We start from the raw sequence: 18,900 nt of genomic DNA on the forward strand, positions 1-18,900 counted from the left end.
GCAACAGCCTACCAGGGAGTCTCATTCGCGACCACGGGATCTCCCATCTGTTCTTCTAACCACTGATTTGCCTATCACTATCGCTCTCCTACTCTCCCCCTTCCTTTCTGAGCCACAGAGCCAGGGTCACTGCTGGAGACCTAGCCACTGAGGTGTTCCCCTGGCAGGTCCCACCACTCAACAGTATCCAAAATGATATACTTATTATTGAGGGGAACATCCGCAAGGAATCCCTGCACTGACTGCATATCCCCTTTCCCTCCCCTGATGGTTACCCAGCCACCTTTATCCTGTAACTTCAATGTGACTACTTCCCTATACCTCCTCTTTCTCACCTCCTCAGCCTCCCGAATGATCTGAAGTTTAGCCAGTGCCAGCTCCAGTTCCCTAACACAGTCTGTGAGGAGCTGCAGCACTTCTCGCAGGTGAAGTCAGAAGAGACACTAATGGTGACCTTTAACTCCCACATCCTGCAACAGAAGCATGCAACTGCCCTAGCTTCCATCCCCTCTGTTCTCAATTGTCAAGAGATTATAAAAAACCTTATCTAACCAATCCTCCACACAGCTGTATTTGGTTAAAAGACAACAACGGGTGGGAACATTTGCAGTTTTTCGGCTTTAACCGCTGCCCGATTATATTAGTTCACTTTCCCAGCAGTCCCCATGTCCACTTCCACTCCTGTTCAGCCTTTGCTCCACTGATTCACGAGGCAAGTATTTAATATTACAATTTACCTTCCCGGCTCCCTCCTGGCTTGCGCTCTCTCAACTCCTGCTGCTGTAATGGAGGCTGCTGATTCACAAAGTTGTTAATATTCTATGAATGTTGCAGATTTGGACCTACAGAAGGCATCCAGATTAATTACAAATTAGAAACATTTTGGATTGATGAGTCTGGCAGCATGAATTAGCAGTTAGCAAGAAAATCGGAAAAAGGTATACATGAGCATTTCTCAAAATAGAGACAAATTGAACGTGGTGTTCCCTAGAGATCCATGTTGGGACCCGTGCATTTTCTGTTTCGTAAATGATTTGGAAATGGGGGTTGAGGACAAAATCTTTAATTTTGCAGATGATACTAAGCTAGGGAGAATAGTGAATTTTGAGAATGATGCTGAACAATATGTTGTTCAGCGTGACATTGACAAGTTAGCCGATGGGCAAATTTCTTTGCAGAGAAATATAATGTAGGTAGGAAAAAATAGAGGGATAATAAAGGATCAATGGTACAACTTTGAAGGGAGTACAAAAACAGAGACCCCTCAAACAGAGGAAGCTGGGCAGCACGATGCTCAGTGGTTAGCATGCTGCTTCACAGTGCTAGGGACCCGGGGTCAATTCCAGCCTTGGGCAACTGTCTACGTGGACTCTCCACATGTCTATGTGGGTTTCCTCCCACAGTCCAAAGATGTGCAGGTTAGGTGAACTAGCCATGCTAAATTGCCCCATAGTGTTCAGGGATGTGTAGGTGTGTGCATTAGTCATGGGAAATCTACAGTAATAGGGTAGGGGAATGGATCCAACTCTTTGGAGGGTTGCTGTGGACCTGTTAGGCCAAATGGCTTGTTTGCACACTGTAAGCATTCTATGATTCAAAGTTTGAGTGCGTAATTCACTGCAGGTGGCCAGGTAAGTTGAAACAAATGTTTAGGTGGCTTACTGGGTCCTTAGATTTAGAAATAGAAGCTGAAGAGTATAAAACCAAGGAAGTGATCAGTTTGGAAAAGATTTACCAGAATGTTACTGGTCTGGAGGGTTTTCCACTGGACTGTAGAAGGTTGAGGGACGACCTGGTTGAGGTTTATAATATCATGAGGGGCAGAGATAAGGTGAATAAAGGCCTTTTTCCCTAGGGTGAGGGAACTTCAAAACTAGAGGACATACTTTTAAGATGAGAACGATTTAAAAGAGACCTGAGGGACAACTTCTTCACACAGAGGGTGGTTCATGTGTGGAATGAACTGCCAGAGGAAGTGGTAGATCCAGGTACAGTCACAACATTTAAAAGTCATTTGGATAGGTAGATGAGGGTTTATGGATCAAAAGCAATCAAGTGGGACTAATTTAGTTTGGGAAATTTGGTTGGTATAGATGAGTCAGACCAAGGGTTTATTTCCAAGCTGTATGAATCTATGACCACATTTTGAGCAATATGTTCAGTTCTGGCACTTTATTTACGGGTGTTATAACCCTGGACAGATTGCCACACAAAAGGTACAATCCAAGGTACAATCACATGAGATTAAGGGTAATTTATTAGCTTGGATAGGGATTGGCTAACCAATAGAAAGCAGAATCTAGTCTTTTTCTGGAGGACAAGTTATAAGTGCTGGGGTGCTACAGGCTTTTATCCTTGGGTCCCAATTATTTACAATCGATATTAATGCAGTGTTAAAATGTACTATCACCAAATTTGCAACTGATAATAACTGAAAAGTTGCAATGAAAGAAATAAGAAATTGAAGTGGATGTGGATAGGTTTGGTGAATGGGCCAAAATTTGGCAGACAAGGTTGAATATGGATAGAATCATAGAATCTTTAGTGTGGAAGCAGGCTATTCAGCCCTTTGAGTGCACACCAGCCCACCAAATGGAAAGGAATTTCACAGTGCTTTTGTGCACAGGGATCTGGATTTCTCCTGCACGAATCACAGAAAACTAGTGTGCAGCTTTTTTTTATTTATTCAGTTTGTGGGGTGTGGATGTCACTGGCTGGCCAAACTTTATTGCCCTTGAGAAGGGGTCAAAGAAGGTACAGCATATAAGGAAAACTGAAATTTAACATTTATTACTGAAGGAAAACTATAAAAGTACAGAAGTACCTTGCTGCAAACTATACAAAGCATTGATGAGACCTCATCAGGAACAATGAGTACAGTTTTGGTCCCCTCATTTGAGAAGGGATATAATTTCACTGGAGGCTGTTCTCTTCGTTCTTGTTCTCTAGGTTCACTAGATAGATTCCAAAGATAACAGATTTGCCTTATGAAGAGATTGGGCAGTTTAGGCCTATGTTCTGGAAGAATGAGAGGTCAAATGGAGGCGTAAAAGATGCTTAAAAGGGAATGACAAAGTAGATGGAGAAAGGAAGTTTTGAGGATAAAGGGTGAAAGGTTTAAAACAGAGAAGTTTCTTCTCTCAAAGGATTGTGAATCTGTGGATTTCACTGTCCTAGTGTATGGTGGATGCTGGGACAATGAATAAATTTGAGGAGGAGACAGACATCTTTAATTAGTCGTGGTTGAAGGGTTAGGGAGCTTGGGCAGGACAAATGAGGTCAACCATGATCACATTACATGATGGAACAAGCTTGAGAGACTTAATTATCTACTCCTGCTCCTTGCTCTTATGTACAGAGACATATCTTAGCATGGATAAAGGATTGGCTAACTAATAAAAGTAAGAGATTTAGGATTGGTGGTGAGTGGGGGTAGCTGTTTCAGAATGACAATCACTAACTGGTAGAGTTTTACAGAATTCAGTGCTGGGAACAAAATTATTTAGAATCATTACTCAAGAATTGAATGAGGGAGTTGAAAATGTGTTGCTGGTTAAAGCACAGCAGGTCAGGCAGCATCCAAGGAATAGGAAATTCGACGTTTCGGGCATAAGCCCTTGATGAAGGGCTTATGCCCGAAACGTCGAATTTCCTATTCCTTGGATGCTGCCTGACCTGCTGTGCTTTAACCAGCAACACATTTTCAACACACTAATTGAATGAGGGAAGTGAGTATATTGTTGCAAATTTTGCAGATGAAACAAAAATAGGTGAAAAGGCAAGTACTGAGGATAACAGTTTACATACTGCTAGATGTATATGAGTGGGGAAAATTGAAATTTAGTGCAGGGAAATGTGAGGTTGTTACTTTGGCAGGAAGAATAGAGAAGCCAAATATGTAAATATATTTAAATAGAGGAAGACATCAGAAATCTGCAACAAGGAGGGTTTGAGGCCCTCATTCTTGATAAAGCACTTTGTGGATTCCTGATATGGGGGGGGATTTTCTCACAAGTGGTTCAGCAGGTTAGACCTGTACTCACTGGATTCCAAAGTCTTTATGAGGTTTTTAAAAAATTTCTACTCTTGGCCTCATCATAGAATCCCTACAAGTAGGCCATTCAGCCCGTCAAGTCAACACTGACCATCCAAATAGCATTTCACCCAGACCCACCAGACCTGTAACCCTGTATTTCCCATGGCTAATCCATCTAGTCTGCACATCCCTGCACAATCCTTACCTGGACTGTGGGAGAAAACTACAGCACACAGAGGAAACCCATGCAGACATGGGGAGAATGTGAAAACTCTACACAGACAGTCGCCCAAGGGTGGAATTGAACCAGAGTCCCTGGCATTGTGAGGCAGCCACGTTAACCACTGAGCCACCATGTTGCCTTGACATCCTTAATAAAAACATGTGGTGATGGGTTGGTTTCAGATGGTAGCAGAATTAGCTACCTTGCATTACTAAAGAAATTAAACCCATTTGCAACAACAGGAATCCAATGCAGCCACATAATGGGCCAGAAGACTATTGCTGGTCACATTTTGGGTGTTAAACAATCTTAATACAGCAACCTTTACAAAGGTAACTCTGTGGTGATCAATTATGCTCCCAAAAAAACCAGGAGCAAATTATGCACTTTCTCACTGTCTTCTCCTTTAACCAACTTGATGTTCCTACAACAAATATTACTCTCAGTTCGAGGTCCTGTCTGATACCAATTCCGCAAACCATATTTAAGATCAGAACATTTAAAAATAAGGCATCAATCACACATTACATTATGAGAAATTTTACTATATTCATCAATACACTGTGCATCACAGAGCACGGAGTATTTAACTTTGAACAAATGTTTATCACATTGTATTTTAGCCTTTCTGGATCAAATTCTGAATGAAGGCCAAGTTGTCTGCAGTCAAATAAACTACAGTTCTAAAAATATGCAATTTAAAATTTATACATGTGAATAATGGCCTGAAGTATATTTTGACAATCCTCTTCAACCCCCAACTCTTCATGGCCAACTGTCCTTCCAATGCAAACTGTAAAGTTTTATCCATCAGGCTTCTTTCTGTCCTTTCAGGCTGGATTTCATTCTGCGCTTCTCCTTCTGACCCAATATACGATGGATCTTCTTGCGAGCTTCTTTCTGCCTTTTAACCTTAGCCTCTTCCTGTTTGTGTTTCTCTGCAAGAAACTCTTTGTGCTGCTGGCGTTCCTTTTTACGTTCTTTCTGCACTTTGTAAGCATTCACTGTGCTCAGAGCAGTGAGCAGGGCTGAGATCTAAGGACAAAAACATTCATTGTTAGACATACAAATCCTAGTAACTTCTCACATCAACTTTGCGATCAAAACAGAGAAAGTGGACGATTACAATGAACTGAGCGTGTAGGTTGAAGTAGATTGGGAAACCAGATCAAAACGTTTGATCTTAAGTAATGGCAAACATCAGAAATAAAGAAATATTTCATAATTCACAACAAACCTATATTCCCTTCAGAAATTAAAATAAAAACACGATAGCTATAAAGCAAAATTAAGAGTAGTATTACATTAATGGAAGAAGCTTATAAAAGCAGAAATTGCTGGAAAAATTCAGCACATCTGGCAGCATCTGTGGAGAAAGAAAGCGTTAATGTGCTGTGTCCAATATGCCTCTTGTTTTAGGGAAGAGGCATATATTGTTTCCAAAATGAGCTGTAAACCTGAGGATTGGCAGATTTTTTAATATTTCAGAAAAGGATGACCAAGAGTGTGATAGCAAAAGGATGACAGAAAACCACTTAGCAAAAGCTTCAATAAGTAATCAAAACATAACAGGCTAATAAAACAAGCATGAATTACTCGTTAGAATTATCTGTTCTCACAGCAGGAGACATTGACATGAATTCCAGAAATAGCTTGAAGTCTGGTGAAAGTATCTTAAAAAGAAAAGTAATATTAGTCTTTGTAACTCTTACAGCGGAGGTGGATAAATCCTTGAGCAAAAGGGATGAAAGGGGCAGTAAGGAACGTGGAGTTGAGGTTACAATCAGATTAGTCACGATCGCAGAGCCTACTCCTGGTCCTAACTCTCATGACCACAGTAATTTCATCAGTGATGTTCCTTTAATTATTTTAAAAATGAATAAATCCCCTGGATCTGACTGCCTTCCTCCTAAAGTTTGAGAGGATAGACATACTAGATGCTATTGATCATCCAAGATTCTCTGGAACCAGAACAATCCATGAAGTTTAGCAGGTAGAAAATACAATTCCCCTTTCAAAGAGAGGGGAAACTGAGAAAACAGGGAACATTAGGTCATAAGCCTGACAACAGCAGTCAAAACAGATTTATGAGAGGGCAATGTTTTAAAGAAATCAATTGTTTTAGGCTTTTAACGTGAAGGAGGAACCAGCAAAGTGGGGCATTTGGATTTTCAGAAAGCATAAGAGACATGAAAGGTTCATGGGTATCAGGGAAAATCATTAGCAACAAGGATTAGTAAATGGACAAACAGAGCAGATTAAATGGATAATTTTCAGATCTCTACCAATGATCTAGATGAAGAAGCTGATTGTAAATTATCCAAGTGTGCTGACAACACAGAGTGAAGCAGTAACACAAGAGATGAGGAAGTGCCCAAATGGTTACAAAAGGATAGACCAGTTAACGGAGTGTAGAAATATGGAGCTGTCCACTTTGATGAGAAAAACAGAAAAATGATGAGATTGGAAATTATGGCCCTCAAATTGTGTTCTTGTACCTGAATCGTCAAGTAAACTTGCAGATACAGCAAGCAATTAGGAGGCAATACCTGGTGATATTGTCACATAGTGGCGAAGCCAGTTTTGGAATACAGTGCACAATTCTGGTTGCACTTCTATAGGAAAGATGTTGAATTTGAGAAGGTGCAGAAGAGATTTATAAGGACTGAAGGGTTTGAGTTATAGGGACAGACTGAATAGGCTAGGGTTTCTCCCCTCGGAGCGTTGGAGGCTGACGGGTGAGTTTAGACATCTTTATAAGATCACAAGGGACGTGGATAGGGTGAATAGCCAAGGTCTTTTTCCTAGGGCAGGGGAAAGATTTAAAAAGAACTTGAGGGGTATCTTTTTCACATAGAGTATGGTGCATGCATGGAACGAGCTGCCAGAGAAACTGGTTGAGGCAGGTACAATTACAAGATTTAAAAGGCATTTGGATGGGTATTTGATTAGGAAGGGTCATGAGGAATATGAGCCAAATGCTGGCAAACGGGATTTGGCCAAATTGGGATGTCTGGTCATCGCGGATGAGTCATAGAGATGCACAGCAGGGAAACAGACCCTTCGGTCCAATCTGTCCATGCCGACCAGATATTCCAACTCAATCTAGTCCCACCTGCCAGCACCTGGCCCATATCCTTCCAAACCCTTCCTATTCATATGCCCATCCAGATGTCTTTTAAATGTTGCAATTATACTAGCCTCCACCACTTCCTCTGGCAGGTCATTCCATACACGTACCAACGTCTATGTGAAAAAGTTGCCCCTTAGGTCTCTTTTATATCCTCCCCACCTCAATAAATCTTGCTCTCTAGTTCTGGACTTACCCCACCCCAGGGAAAAGACTTTGTCTATTTATCCTATCCATGCCCCGCATGATTTTATAAACCTCTCTAAGGTCACCCCTCAGCCTCCGATGCTCCAGGGAAAACAGTCCCAGCTATAACTCAAATCTTCCAACCCTGGCAACATCCTTGTAAATCTTTTCCGAACTCTTTCAAGTTTCATGACATCTTTCTGATAGGAAGGAACCAGAATTGCACGCAATATTCCAACAGTAGCCTAACCGATGTCTTGTACAGCCGCAATATGACCTCCCAAATCATGTACTCAATATTCTGATCAATAAAGGAAAGCATACCAAACGCCTTCTTCAATATCCTATGATTTGGACTGAAGGGTTGGTTTCCAATGCTGCTGACTCTATGACTAGTAATCCAAATAATGTTCTAGGGAACAAGGTTCGAATTTCACCACAGTAGATGATGGAATTTAAATTCAATTTTTAAAAATCTGGAATTAAAAGTCTAATGGGACTCTACCAAATCTAATTATGACCTGCTGTTGTCAGGTTAACTGACCCAATGCTCCCTGTTCTCTCAGTTCCTCCTGCCTTCGAAAGCGGATTGTTGTTAAAGCCCATCTGACCTTTAGGAAAGGAAACTGCCATTCTTATCAGGTCTGACCTACATGCAACTTTTAACTGGCCTCTGAAATAGTCTAGCAATCCACTCAGTTGTAGGGGTGGCACGTTGGTTCAGTGGTTAGCACTGCAGCCTTGCAGTGCCTGGGACCCGGATTCAATTCCTCGGGCAACTGTCTGTCTGGAGTTTGCACATTCTCCCTGTGTCCGGGTGCTCTGGCTTTCCCCCTCCACAGTCCAATCGATGTGCAGGCTAGGTGATTTACTAAATTGCCCATATTGTTCAGGGGTGTGTGGGTCAGGAGGAACTGTAAAGTAATAGGGGAATAGGTCTGGGTGGGTTGCTCTTCAGAGGGTCGGTGAAACAGGCCAAAGGGTCTGTTTCCACACTGAAGGAATTCTAATTCTAATACATTAGGCAAGGGCAACTAGAGAAGGGTAATAAATGCTGCCCAGCTTAATGAGGCATCTGACCACTTCATACCCAAAAACCTGCTCTGAAAGCTCACAAAATATGAGGAGAGTTGTGACAAATTCAACCATATAGCTGAGACAATCTATAACATGCAAAAACAATCAGCAACATTTTAAAGCAAACAACCCACAACATTCTTAAAAAAGCCAATTTGCCCCATGATTATTGCATCTTTTAAAAGATTGTCTACAGACAGAAGCAAAAACATTACTTCCACCCACATTCAGTGGTGGACCAAGGTAAGGGGGCAATTATTTAGCACAAAGCTGAAGAGAAATCTCTTCACTCAAAAGGTTTCTGAATCTTTGAAATTACCTATCCTACAGAGCTGTGGATGCCATATGCTATTTAAGACAGAAGTCAACTTTCAGATACTAAGAGAATCAAAAGGAAATGAAGATAGTCAGGAGACTAACCAAGTTGGAGGTCTTCAATATATTCAATGGCAGAGCAGACTTGAGGGGTCAAAGATCTATCTTTGTACCTATTTCTTGAACTTTCCATGACCAAGTTGCTTCAGTGTCTCCTGGATACTATTTTCTCTTTTGTTCCCATGAAAAAAAACCCTGTGCTACCTCAAAAGTTAATCGTTCATGAATAAACTGTGCAAGTCACTTGAAAAACACACAAGACCCAGGCTATCTCAGCAAGTTGGATACAAAATTCTAAACAAATTAGATGCAATTAAATTCTGCCAAGTGTTTTGGTGATGCATTTTGGAAGATGTAACGAGGCCAGAAGAGTACACAATAAATGGCAGCAGAGGAACAAACTGTTATCCAGAGATTTCAGAAAGTGGCAGAACAGGTCAATAGTGGTTAAGGCGGCATATTGCCTTATCAGTCGAGGCATAGATTATAATAGCAAGGACGTCATGTTGGAGTTTTACAGAACACAGAACATTACAGCGCAGTACAGGCACTTCAGCCCTCGATGTGACATTGACCTGCGGAACCAATTGAAGCCTATCCATCCTACACTATTCCATTTTCGTCCAAATGTTTATCCAATGACCTTAAAGTTGGCGAGTCTACTACAGTTGCAGGCAGTGCATTCCATGCTTCTATTACTCCCTGAGTAAAGAAACTACCTCTGACATCTGGCCTATATCTATCACCCCTCAATTTAATACCATGTCCCTTTGTGCTAGCCATCATCATCCAAGGAAAAACTGTCCATCCTATCTAACCCTCTGATTATCCTATGTCTCAATTAAGTCACCTGTCAACCTTCTTCTCTCTAATGAAAACAGCCTCAACTGTTCTTCAGCCTTTCCTTATAAGACCTTCCCTCCATACAAGGGAACATCCTAGTAAATCTCCTCTGTACCCTTTCCAAAGCTTCCACATCCTTCCGATAATGCAGTGACCAGAATTGTACGCAATATTCCAAATGCAACTGCACCAGAGGTTTGTAAAGCTGCAGCATGACCTTATGGTTCCGAAACTCAATCCCTCTACTAATAAAAGCTAACATACCGTATGCATTCTTAACAACCTATCGATGTGGGTGGCAACTTTCAGCGATCTATGTACATGGACACCAAGATCTCTCTGCTTAACTGCACTGCCAAGAATCTTACAATTAGCCCAACACTCTTTATTCCTGTTGCTCCTTCCAAAGTGCATCACTTCACACTTTTCCACATTAAACTCCATTTTCCACCTCTCAGCCCAGCTCTGCAGCTTATCTATGTCTCTCTATAATCTACAACATCCTTCAGCACTATCCACAACTTCACTGACCTTAGTGTCATCTGCAAAATTACGAACCCATCCTTCTATGCCCTCATCTAGGCCATTTATATAAATGACAAACAGCAGCAGCCCCAAAACAGATCCTTGCGGCACACCATTAATAACTGAATTCCAGAATGACCATTTCCCATCAACCACCACACAGTCTTCTTTCAGCTAGCTAATTTTTGATCCAAACCGCTAAATCACCCTCAATCCCATTCCTCCACATTTAGTGCTATAGCCTATTGTGGGGAACCTTATCAAGTGCCTCACTGAAATCCATATACACCACATCAACTGCTTTACCCTCACCCACCTGTGTGATCACGAGCTCAAAGAACTCAATAAGATTTATGAGGCACAACCTACCCTTCACAAAACCATTGATTATCCCTAATCAACTTATTGCTCTCTCAATAATTATAAATCCTATCTCTTATAACCTCTTCCAATACTTTACCCACAACCGAAGTAAGGCTCACTGGTCTATAATTACCAGAATTGTCTCTACGTCCCTTTTTGAATAAGGGGATAACATTTGCTGGTAATATTCCTGAAGACAATGACAACATTAAAAAGTCAAAGGCTCAGCAATCTCCTCCCTGGGTTCCCTCCTAGGTTAAATCTGATCCGGCCCAGGGGACTTAACTATTTTCACACTTTCCAGAATTGCTAACACCTCCTCCATGCGAACTTCAATCCCGTCTAGTCTGGTTGCCTGTATTTCAGTACTCTCCTCAATAATGTTGTCTTTTTCCAGAGTGAATACTGACAAAACATATTCATTTAGAGCTTCCTTTATCTCCTTAGATTCCACACACAACTTCCCACTACTATCCCTGATTAGCCCTCATCTTTTTCTACTCATTCTTTAATTCCTGATATACCTCTGGAAAGCTTTAGAGTTTTCCTTGATCCTATCTGCCAATGACTTCTCATGTCCCCTCCTGGCTCTTCTTAGCTCTTACTTTAGGTCTTCCCTGGCTAACGTGTAACTCAAGCGCCGGAACTGAGCCTTCACATGTCAGCTTAAAATAAGTCTTCTTCTTCCTCTTGACAAGAGATTCAACTTGTTTAGTAAACCACGGCTCCCTCACTTGGCCACTTCCGCCCTGCCTGACAGGTAGATACTTATCAAAGACACACAGTAGCTGTTCAATGAATAAGCTCCACATTTTAAATGTGTCCATCCCCTGCAGTTTCCTTCCCCATCCTATGCATCCTAAATCTTGCCTAATCGCGTTATGATTGCCTTTCCCCCAGTTATAACTCTCGCCCTGCGGTATACATCTATCCCTTTCCATCACTAAAGTAAACAAAATCGAATTGTGGCCACTATCACCAAAGTGCTCCACCTACCTCCAATTCTAACACATGGCCAGGCTCATTACTCAGTATGAAATCCAATGTGGCCTCCCCCCTTGTTGGGTTGTCTACATCTTGTGTCAGGAAACCATCTTACCATGGACAAAAACTGACCCATCTTGCATGCATTGGACAAAAACTGACTTATCTAAAGTACTTGAACTATAGTATTTCCAGTCAGTATTGAAAAGTTAAAGATCCCCCATAACAACTACTATGTACTCTTGCTCCTATCCAGAATCATCTTTGTTATCCTTTCTTCTACATTGAGAACTATTCAGAGGCCTGTTGAAAATTCCCAAAAGGTGACCTCTCCTTTCCTGTTTCTAACCTCAGCCCACAATACCTCAGTAGACGAGTCCTCAAACATATTTTCTGCCACTGTCCTTGGCTAACAATGCCACACCTCTCCCTCTTTGACCATCTTCTTTGTTCTTACTGAAACATCTAAACCCTGGAACTTGCAAACAACTTGTCCCTGCTCTATCCATGTCTCTGAAATGGCCACAACATTGAAGTCCCAGGTTCACCCTGCAAGTTCACCCACCTTATTCCAAATAAACATATTTCAAACAACCTTCCTGCTTGCTGGTGAACTCTTGCAACCTTGAAACCTCATTTCTGACCTCACTACTCTCAACCTGACACTGGAACTACAATTTAGGTTCCCATTGCCCTGCGTAATTAGTGTAAACCCTCCTGAACAGCATTAGCAAATCTCCCCCCCAGGATACTGGTACCCCTCTGGTTCAGATGTAGATCATCCAGTTTGTCGAGGTCCTACCGACCCCAGAATTAGCCCCAATTATCCAGGTATCCGAGTCCCACTCTCCTGCACCATCCCTGTAGTCATGCATTAGCCACGGCACAGGCAACAAACCAGAGATAAAAACTCTCTTCGTTCTCTCATTTTGGTTAGACCACAGCTGATGTACTGTTCTGGTCACCACGCAATTGCAATTGCACTGGAGGGCGGTGCAGGAGATTCACCAGGATGTTGCCTGTTTTGGAGTATTTCATCTATGAAGAGTGACTGATTAAGGTTGGGTTGTTGTGTTTAGAAGCAGAGAATGTTGAGGGGGGACATGATGGGGGTGTGTATGAGAGGGATCTAGAGAGGAATACGTTGATGAGGGATAGTCAACATGGTCTTGTGAAGGGTAGGTCGTGCCTCACAAATCTTAATGAGTTCTTTGAGCTCATGACCAAACAAGTGGATGAGACTAACGTGGTTGATGTGGTGTAAATGGATTTCAGTAAGGTGTTTGAGAATCAGTAAGGTGTTTGAGAAGGTTCCCCATGGTAGGCTATAGCACTAAACATGGAGGAATGGGATTGAGGGTGATTTAGCGATTTGGATCAGAAATTGGCTAGCTGAAAGAAGACAGAGGGTGGTACTTAATGGGAAATATTCATCCTGGAGTTCACTTACTAGTGGGGTACCGCAAAGATCTGTTTTAGGTCTACTGTTGTTTGTCATTTATATAAATGACCTGGCTGAGGGCATAGAAGGATGGGTTAGTAATTTTGCGGATGACACTAAGGTCAGTGGAGTTGTGGATAGTGACGAAGGATGTTGTAGGTTATAGAGAGACATAGATAAGCTGCAGAGCTGGGCGAAGAGGTGGCAAATAGAGTTTACTGTGGAAAAGTGTGAGGCGATTCACTTTGGAAGAGGTAATAGGAATGCAGAATACTGGGCTAACGGTTAAGATTCTTGGTAGTGTAGATGAGCAGAGAAGTTGGTGTCCAGGTATATAGATCCTTGAAAGTAGCCACCCAGGTTGATATAGTCATTAAGAAGGTATAGGGTGTATTACATAGAACATTACAGTGCAGTACAGGCCCTTCAGCCCTTGATGTTACGCCGACCTGTGAAATGAATCTGATGCCCATCTAACCTACACTGTTCCATTGTTATCCATACGTACGTTCAATGCCCATTTAAAAGCCCTTAACATTGGAGAGTCTACTACTGTTGCAGGCAGGCCGTTCCACGCCCCTACTAACCCTGATATCTGTACTAAATCTATCATCCCTCAACTTAAACCATCTGAGGAAAAAGGCTCTCACAGTCCACCCTATCTAACCCACTGATTATCTTATACACCTTGACTAAGTCACCTCTCAACCTTCTTCGCTACAATGAAAACACCCTCTGGTCCATCAGACCTCCCTTGGAAGACATTCCTTCCATACCAGGCAACATCCTAGTAAATCTTCTTTGAACCTTTTCCGAAACTTCCACATCTTTCCCATAATGCGTTGACCAGAACTGCATGCAATACTCCAGGTGTGGCCTTAACAATGTCTTGTACAGCTTAAACATGACCCCGTGGCTCTGAAACTCTATCCCCCTACCAATAAACTCCAACAAACCACACACCATCTTAACAGCCCTATCAATCTGGGTGGCAATCCTCAAGGATTTATGCACCTGAACATAAATCCATTACCTTTTATTGCCCAGTGGTGGGCAAGTTGTTGCATTTGGAAAGGCAAGGATTGATAAGGGATAGTCAACATGGCTTTGTGCATGGGAAATCATGTCTCACAAACTTGAGACATATCAAAGTTTTTTGAGGAAGTAACAAAGAGGATTGATGAGGACAGAGCAGTAGACGTGTTCTATATGGACTTCAGTAAGGCGTTCAACGAGGTTCCCCATGGGAGACTGATTAGCAAGGTTAGATCTCATGGAATACAGGGAGAACTAGCCATTTGGATACAGAATTAGCTCAAAGGTAGAAGGCAGAGGGTGGTGGTGGGAGGGTTGTTTTTCAGATTGGAGGTCTGTGACCAGTGGAGTGCCATAAGGATCGGTGCTGGGTCCGCTGCTTTTTGTCATTTATGTAAATGATTTGGATGCAAGCATAAGAGGTACAGTTAGTAAGCTTGCAGATGACACCAAAATTGGAGGCGTCGTGAACAGCGAAGAGGGTTACCTCAGATTACAACAGGATCTTGACCAGATGGGCCAATGGGCTGAGAAGTGGCAGACGGAGTTTAATTCAGATAAATGCGAGGTGCTGCATTTTGGGAAAGCAAACCTTAGCAGGACTTATACACTTAATGGAAAGGTCCTGGGGTGTGTTGCTGATCAAAGAGACCTTGGAATGCAGGTTCATAGCTCCTTGAAATTGGAGTCGCAGGTAGAAAGGATAGTGAAGGAGGTGTCTGGTATGCTTTCCTTTATTGGTCAGAGTATTGAGTACAGGAGTTGGGAGGTCATGTTGCGGCTGTGCAGGACATTGGTTAGGCTACTGTTGGAATGTTGTGTGCAATTCTGGTCTCCTTCCTATCGGAAAGATCTTGTGAAACTTAAAAGGGTTCAGAAAAGATTTATAAGGTTGTTGTCAGGGTTGGAGGATTTCAGCTACAGGGAGAGGTTGAGGCTGTTTTCCCTGCAGTGTCGGAGGCTGGGGGGTGACCTGATAGAGGTTTACAACATTATGAGGAGCATGGATAGAGTAAATAGACAAAGTCTTTTCCCTGGGGTTTGGGATTCCAAAACTAGAGGGCATAGGTTTAGGGTGAGAGGGGAAAGATATAAAAGAGAACTATGGGGCAACGTTTTCACACAGAGGGTGGTACAGGTATGGAATGAGCTGCCAGAGGTGGTAGTGGAGGCTGGTACAATTGCAACATTTAAGAGGTATTTGGATGAGTATATGAATAGAAAGGGTTTGGAGGAAATGGGCTGGGTGCTGACAGGTGGGACTAGATTGAGTTGGGATATCTGGTCAGTACGGACGGATTGGACTGAAAGGTCTGTTTCCATGCTGTATATGACTCAATGACTCTAAAAGCACTGAGTTTCGGAACCATGAGATCATGCTGCAGCTGTTCAAAAGTCTGGTGCGGCCGCTTTTGGAATATTGTGTACAGTTCTTGTCATCTCATTATAGGAAGGATGTGGAAGCTTTGGAAAGGGTTCAGAAGAGATTTACTAGGATGTTGCCTGGTATGGAGCGAAGATCTTACGAGGAAAGGATGAGGGACATGAGGCTTTTTTCATTAGAGAGAAGGTTGAGAGGTGACTTAGTTGCAAAATATAAGATAATCAGAGGGTTCGATAGGTTGGACAGCAAGAGCCTTTTACCTAGGATGGCGATGGTTATCACTCGGGGACATAGCTTTAAATTGAGAGGTAATAGATACAGGACAGATGTGGTTTCCTCACTCAGAGTAGTAGGGGCATGGAATGCACTGCCTGCAACAGGAGTAGATTCACCAACTTTAAGGGCATTCAAATGGTCATTGGATAGGCATACGGATGAGAATGGAATAGTGTTGGTTAGATGGGCTTCAGATTGATTCTCCAGGTCGGCAACAACATTGAAGCCGAAGGGCCTGTACTGCGCAGTAATGTTCCATGCTGCATGAGGAGGAGAGGGGTGGGGGTGGCATGTTCTCGTATCTTCTGGAATGTCTTGGTAACCTAAGAACCTTCAGCTCTGTTTGGAAGAAGTATCACTGGAGTTGAAACATTAACTCTACTTTCTCTCCAAAGATGCTGCCAGGCCTGCTGGGTTTCTCCAGCAATTTCAGTTTTCCAATGTTTTGATCACTGGTTCTTCAAACACACTGCAACAAAGGGTTTTTATTCCATATTCTGGCTTATGTAAAAGGAAACAAATGGCTACCCAATGTGAAATATTAAAATATTATAGGATTAGAGGCTAAAAGTAGGAGGCACTACAAGGAGCTGATGATACTACATCTGGAGTATTGAAAACAATTTTGGTTGTCTTATTTAAGGCCAGATATAAGTTCATTGTAGGCAGTTCATAGAAACATAGTGCAGAAGTCATTCATTCTTCCCTTCGAGCCTGCGCCACCATTCAATATGATCATGCCTGACCATGCAATCTCAGTATCCCATTCCCACCCTCTCCCTATACACCTGATCCCTTAAGCCACAACACCCACCTCCCTCTTGAATATATCTCATAAACTGGCCCCAACAACTTCCTGTGGGACAGAATTCCACAGGTTCTCTGAGAGAAGAACTTCTTCCTCATCTCAGTCCTTAATCTTATTCTTGTGACTCCTTGTTCTGGTCTTCCCCAACATCAGGAACATTCTTCCTACAACTAGCCTGCCCAGTCAGGATATTATATATTTCTAGGAGATATCTCCGCATTCTTCTAAATTTCAGCAAGTGCAAACCCAGTCGATCCAGTCTTTCTTCATATGTCAGTCCTGCCATCCAGGGAATCAGTCTGGTGAACCTTAGTTTGACTTCCTCAACAGCAAGAATGTCCTTCCTCAGACTAGGAGACAAAAACTGCACACAATTCTCAAGACGCAGCCTCACCAAGGTCCTGCATCACTGCAGTAAGACTTCCTTACTCTGAAACTCAAATCCTCTTGCTATGAAAGAGCGCAATTAGTTTTCCTCACGGCCTGCTGCACCTACATGCCAAACATCAGCGACTGTTCCACCATGAAACCAGGTCTTGCTGCACCTCATTTTTCTAAACTGCCACCATGCAGATAATATTCTGCCTTCCTGCTTTTTGACCAAAGTGGATTCACCTTATATTGCATTTGCCGAGTATTTGTCCACTCAGCTAGTCTGTCCAAGTCATTCTACAGCCTATGGGTATCCTTCTCACAGCATAATCTGCCACCAACTTAGTGTCATCTGCAAATCTGGAGATATGGCATTCAGTTCCCTTGTCCAAATCATTATGAACAGCTGAGGTCCAGGCATTTAAGCCTGTGGCACCCCACTCGTCACTGCCTGCCATTCTGAAAAGGACTTGTTTATTCCAACTGGTTCTCTATCCATGCTAATACATTATCTCTGATACAATGAGCTTTAATTATCCTCACTAATCTCTTGTGTGGAACATTGTCAAAAGCCTTTTGAAAATCTATTTACACAATATCCACTGATGCACCATTGTCGACCATACTGTCACATCCGGAAAAAAATTCCAGAAGATTTGTCAAGCATGACTTCCCTTTAGTGACTCCATGCTGATGAGGACCATTTCTGTCCTCACTTTTCAAATGCTTAGTTATTACATCCTTCAATGATTGCTCCACCATTTCGCCCACCACTGGTGTCAGGCTAACTGGCCTATAATTCCTCATTTTCTCTCTCCTTCCTTTTTTGTTAAAAACAGTGGAGTTACATTAGCTACCCTCCAATACATTGGAATTCTTCCAGAGTCTATAGAATGCTAGAAAATGACCACCAATGTAGCCACTATTTCTAGGGACACTGCCTTAAGCACTCAGAGTAGAGAAGCGCGATGGCTGAGTTGTCAGCACAGCTGCCTCACAATGCCAAGGACCCTCCAGCCTCGGGCAACTGTCTGTGTGGAATTTGCACATTCTTCCAGTGACTGTGTGTTTTTCCTCCAAATGCTCTGGTTTCCTCCCACAGTCCAAAGATGTACAGGTTAGGTGGATTGGCAATGCTAAATTGACTATAGTATTCAGGGATGTATTAGTCAATAGAACATAGAACAATAAAGTGCAGAACAGGCCCTTCGGCCTTCGATGTTGCACCGACCTGTGAACTATTCTCAGCTCGTCCCCCAAAATCATCCATGTCCTTATCTAAGGATTACTTAAATCTCCCTAACTTGGCTGAGTTGACTACATTAGTAGGTAGGGAATTCCATGCCCTTGCCACTCTCCACATAAAGAACCTGCCTCTGACATCTGTCATAAACCTATCACTCCTCAATTTGTAGTTACGCCCCCTCATACACGCTGACATCATCATCCTAGGAAGAAGATTTTCACTGTCCACGCTATCTAATCCTCTGATCATCTTGTATGTCTCTACCAAATCCCCTCTTCGCCTTCTTCTTGCCAATGAGAACAGGTTCAAGTCTCTCAGCCTTTCCTCATAAGACCTGCCCCCCAGACCAGGCAATACTCTGGTAAATCTCCTCTGCACCTTTTCCAATGCTTCCACATCCTTCCCGAAATATGGGGACTAGAACTGCACACAATATTCCAAGAGTGTCCGCACTAGTGTTTTGTATAGTTGCAGCATGATATTGCAGCTCGGGAACTCAGTCCCTCTACCAATGAAACCTAACACACTGTATGCCTTCTTAACAGCACTATTCATCTATGTGGCAACTTTCAGGGATCTATACACGTGGACTCCAA

At 42.5% G+C, this 18,900-nt stretch overlaps 1 protein-coding gene across 1 annotated transcript in view; it reads right to left on the bottom strand.

Annotated features, from left to right (window-relative positions):
- Nucleotides 1-4,783: 4,783 nt before the first annotated feature.
- The window catches only part of bms1 (BMS1 ribosome biogenesis factor), a 120,297-nt gene continuing 106,180 nt past the window's right edge, over nucleotides 4,784-18,900 (bottom strand). The window contains exon 23 of the mRNA XM_060854027.1: nucleotides 4,784-5,294. Within this exon, the coding sequence (XP_060710010.1) occupies nucleotides 5,070-5,294 (225 nt within the window). The 3' untranslated portion in view covers nucleotides 4,784-5,069. The remainder of the gene's footprint in view (nucleotides 5,295-18,900) is intronic.

The sequence above is a fragment of the Hemiscyllium ocellatum genome, chromosome 43 (genome assembly GCF_020745735.1).
Source record: "Hemiscyllium ocellatum isolate sHemOce1 chromosome 43, sHemOce1.pat.X.cur, whole genome shotgun sequence".
Taxonomy (NCBI): domain Eukaryota; kingdom Metazoa; phylum Chordata; class Chondrichthyes; order Orectolobiformes; family Hemiscylliidae; genus Hemiscyllium; species Hemiscyllium ocellatum.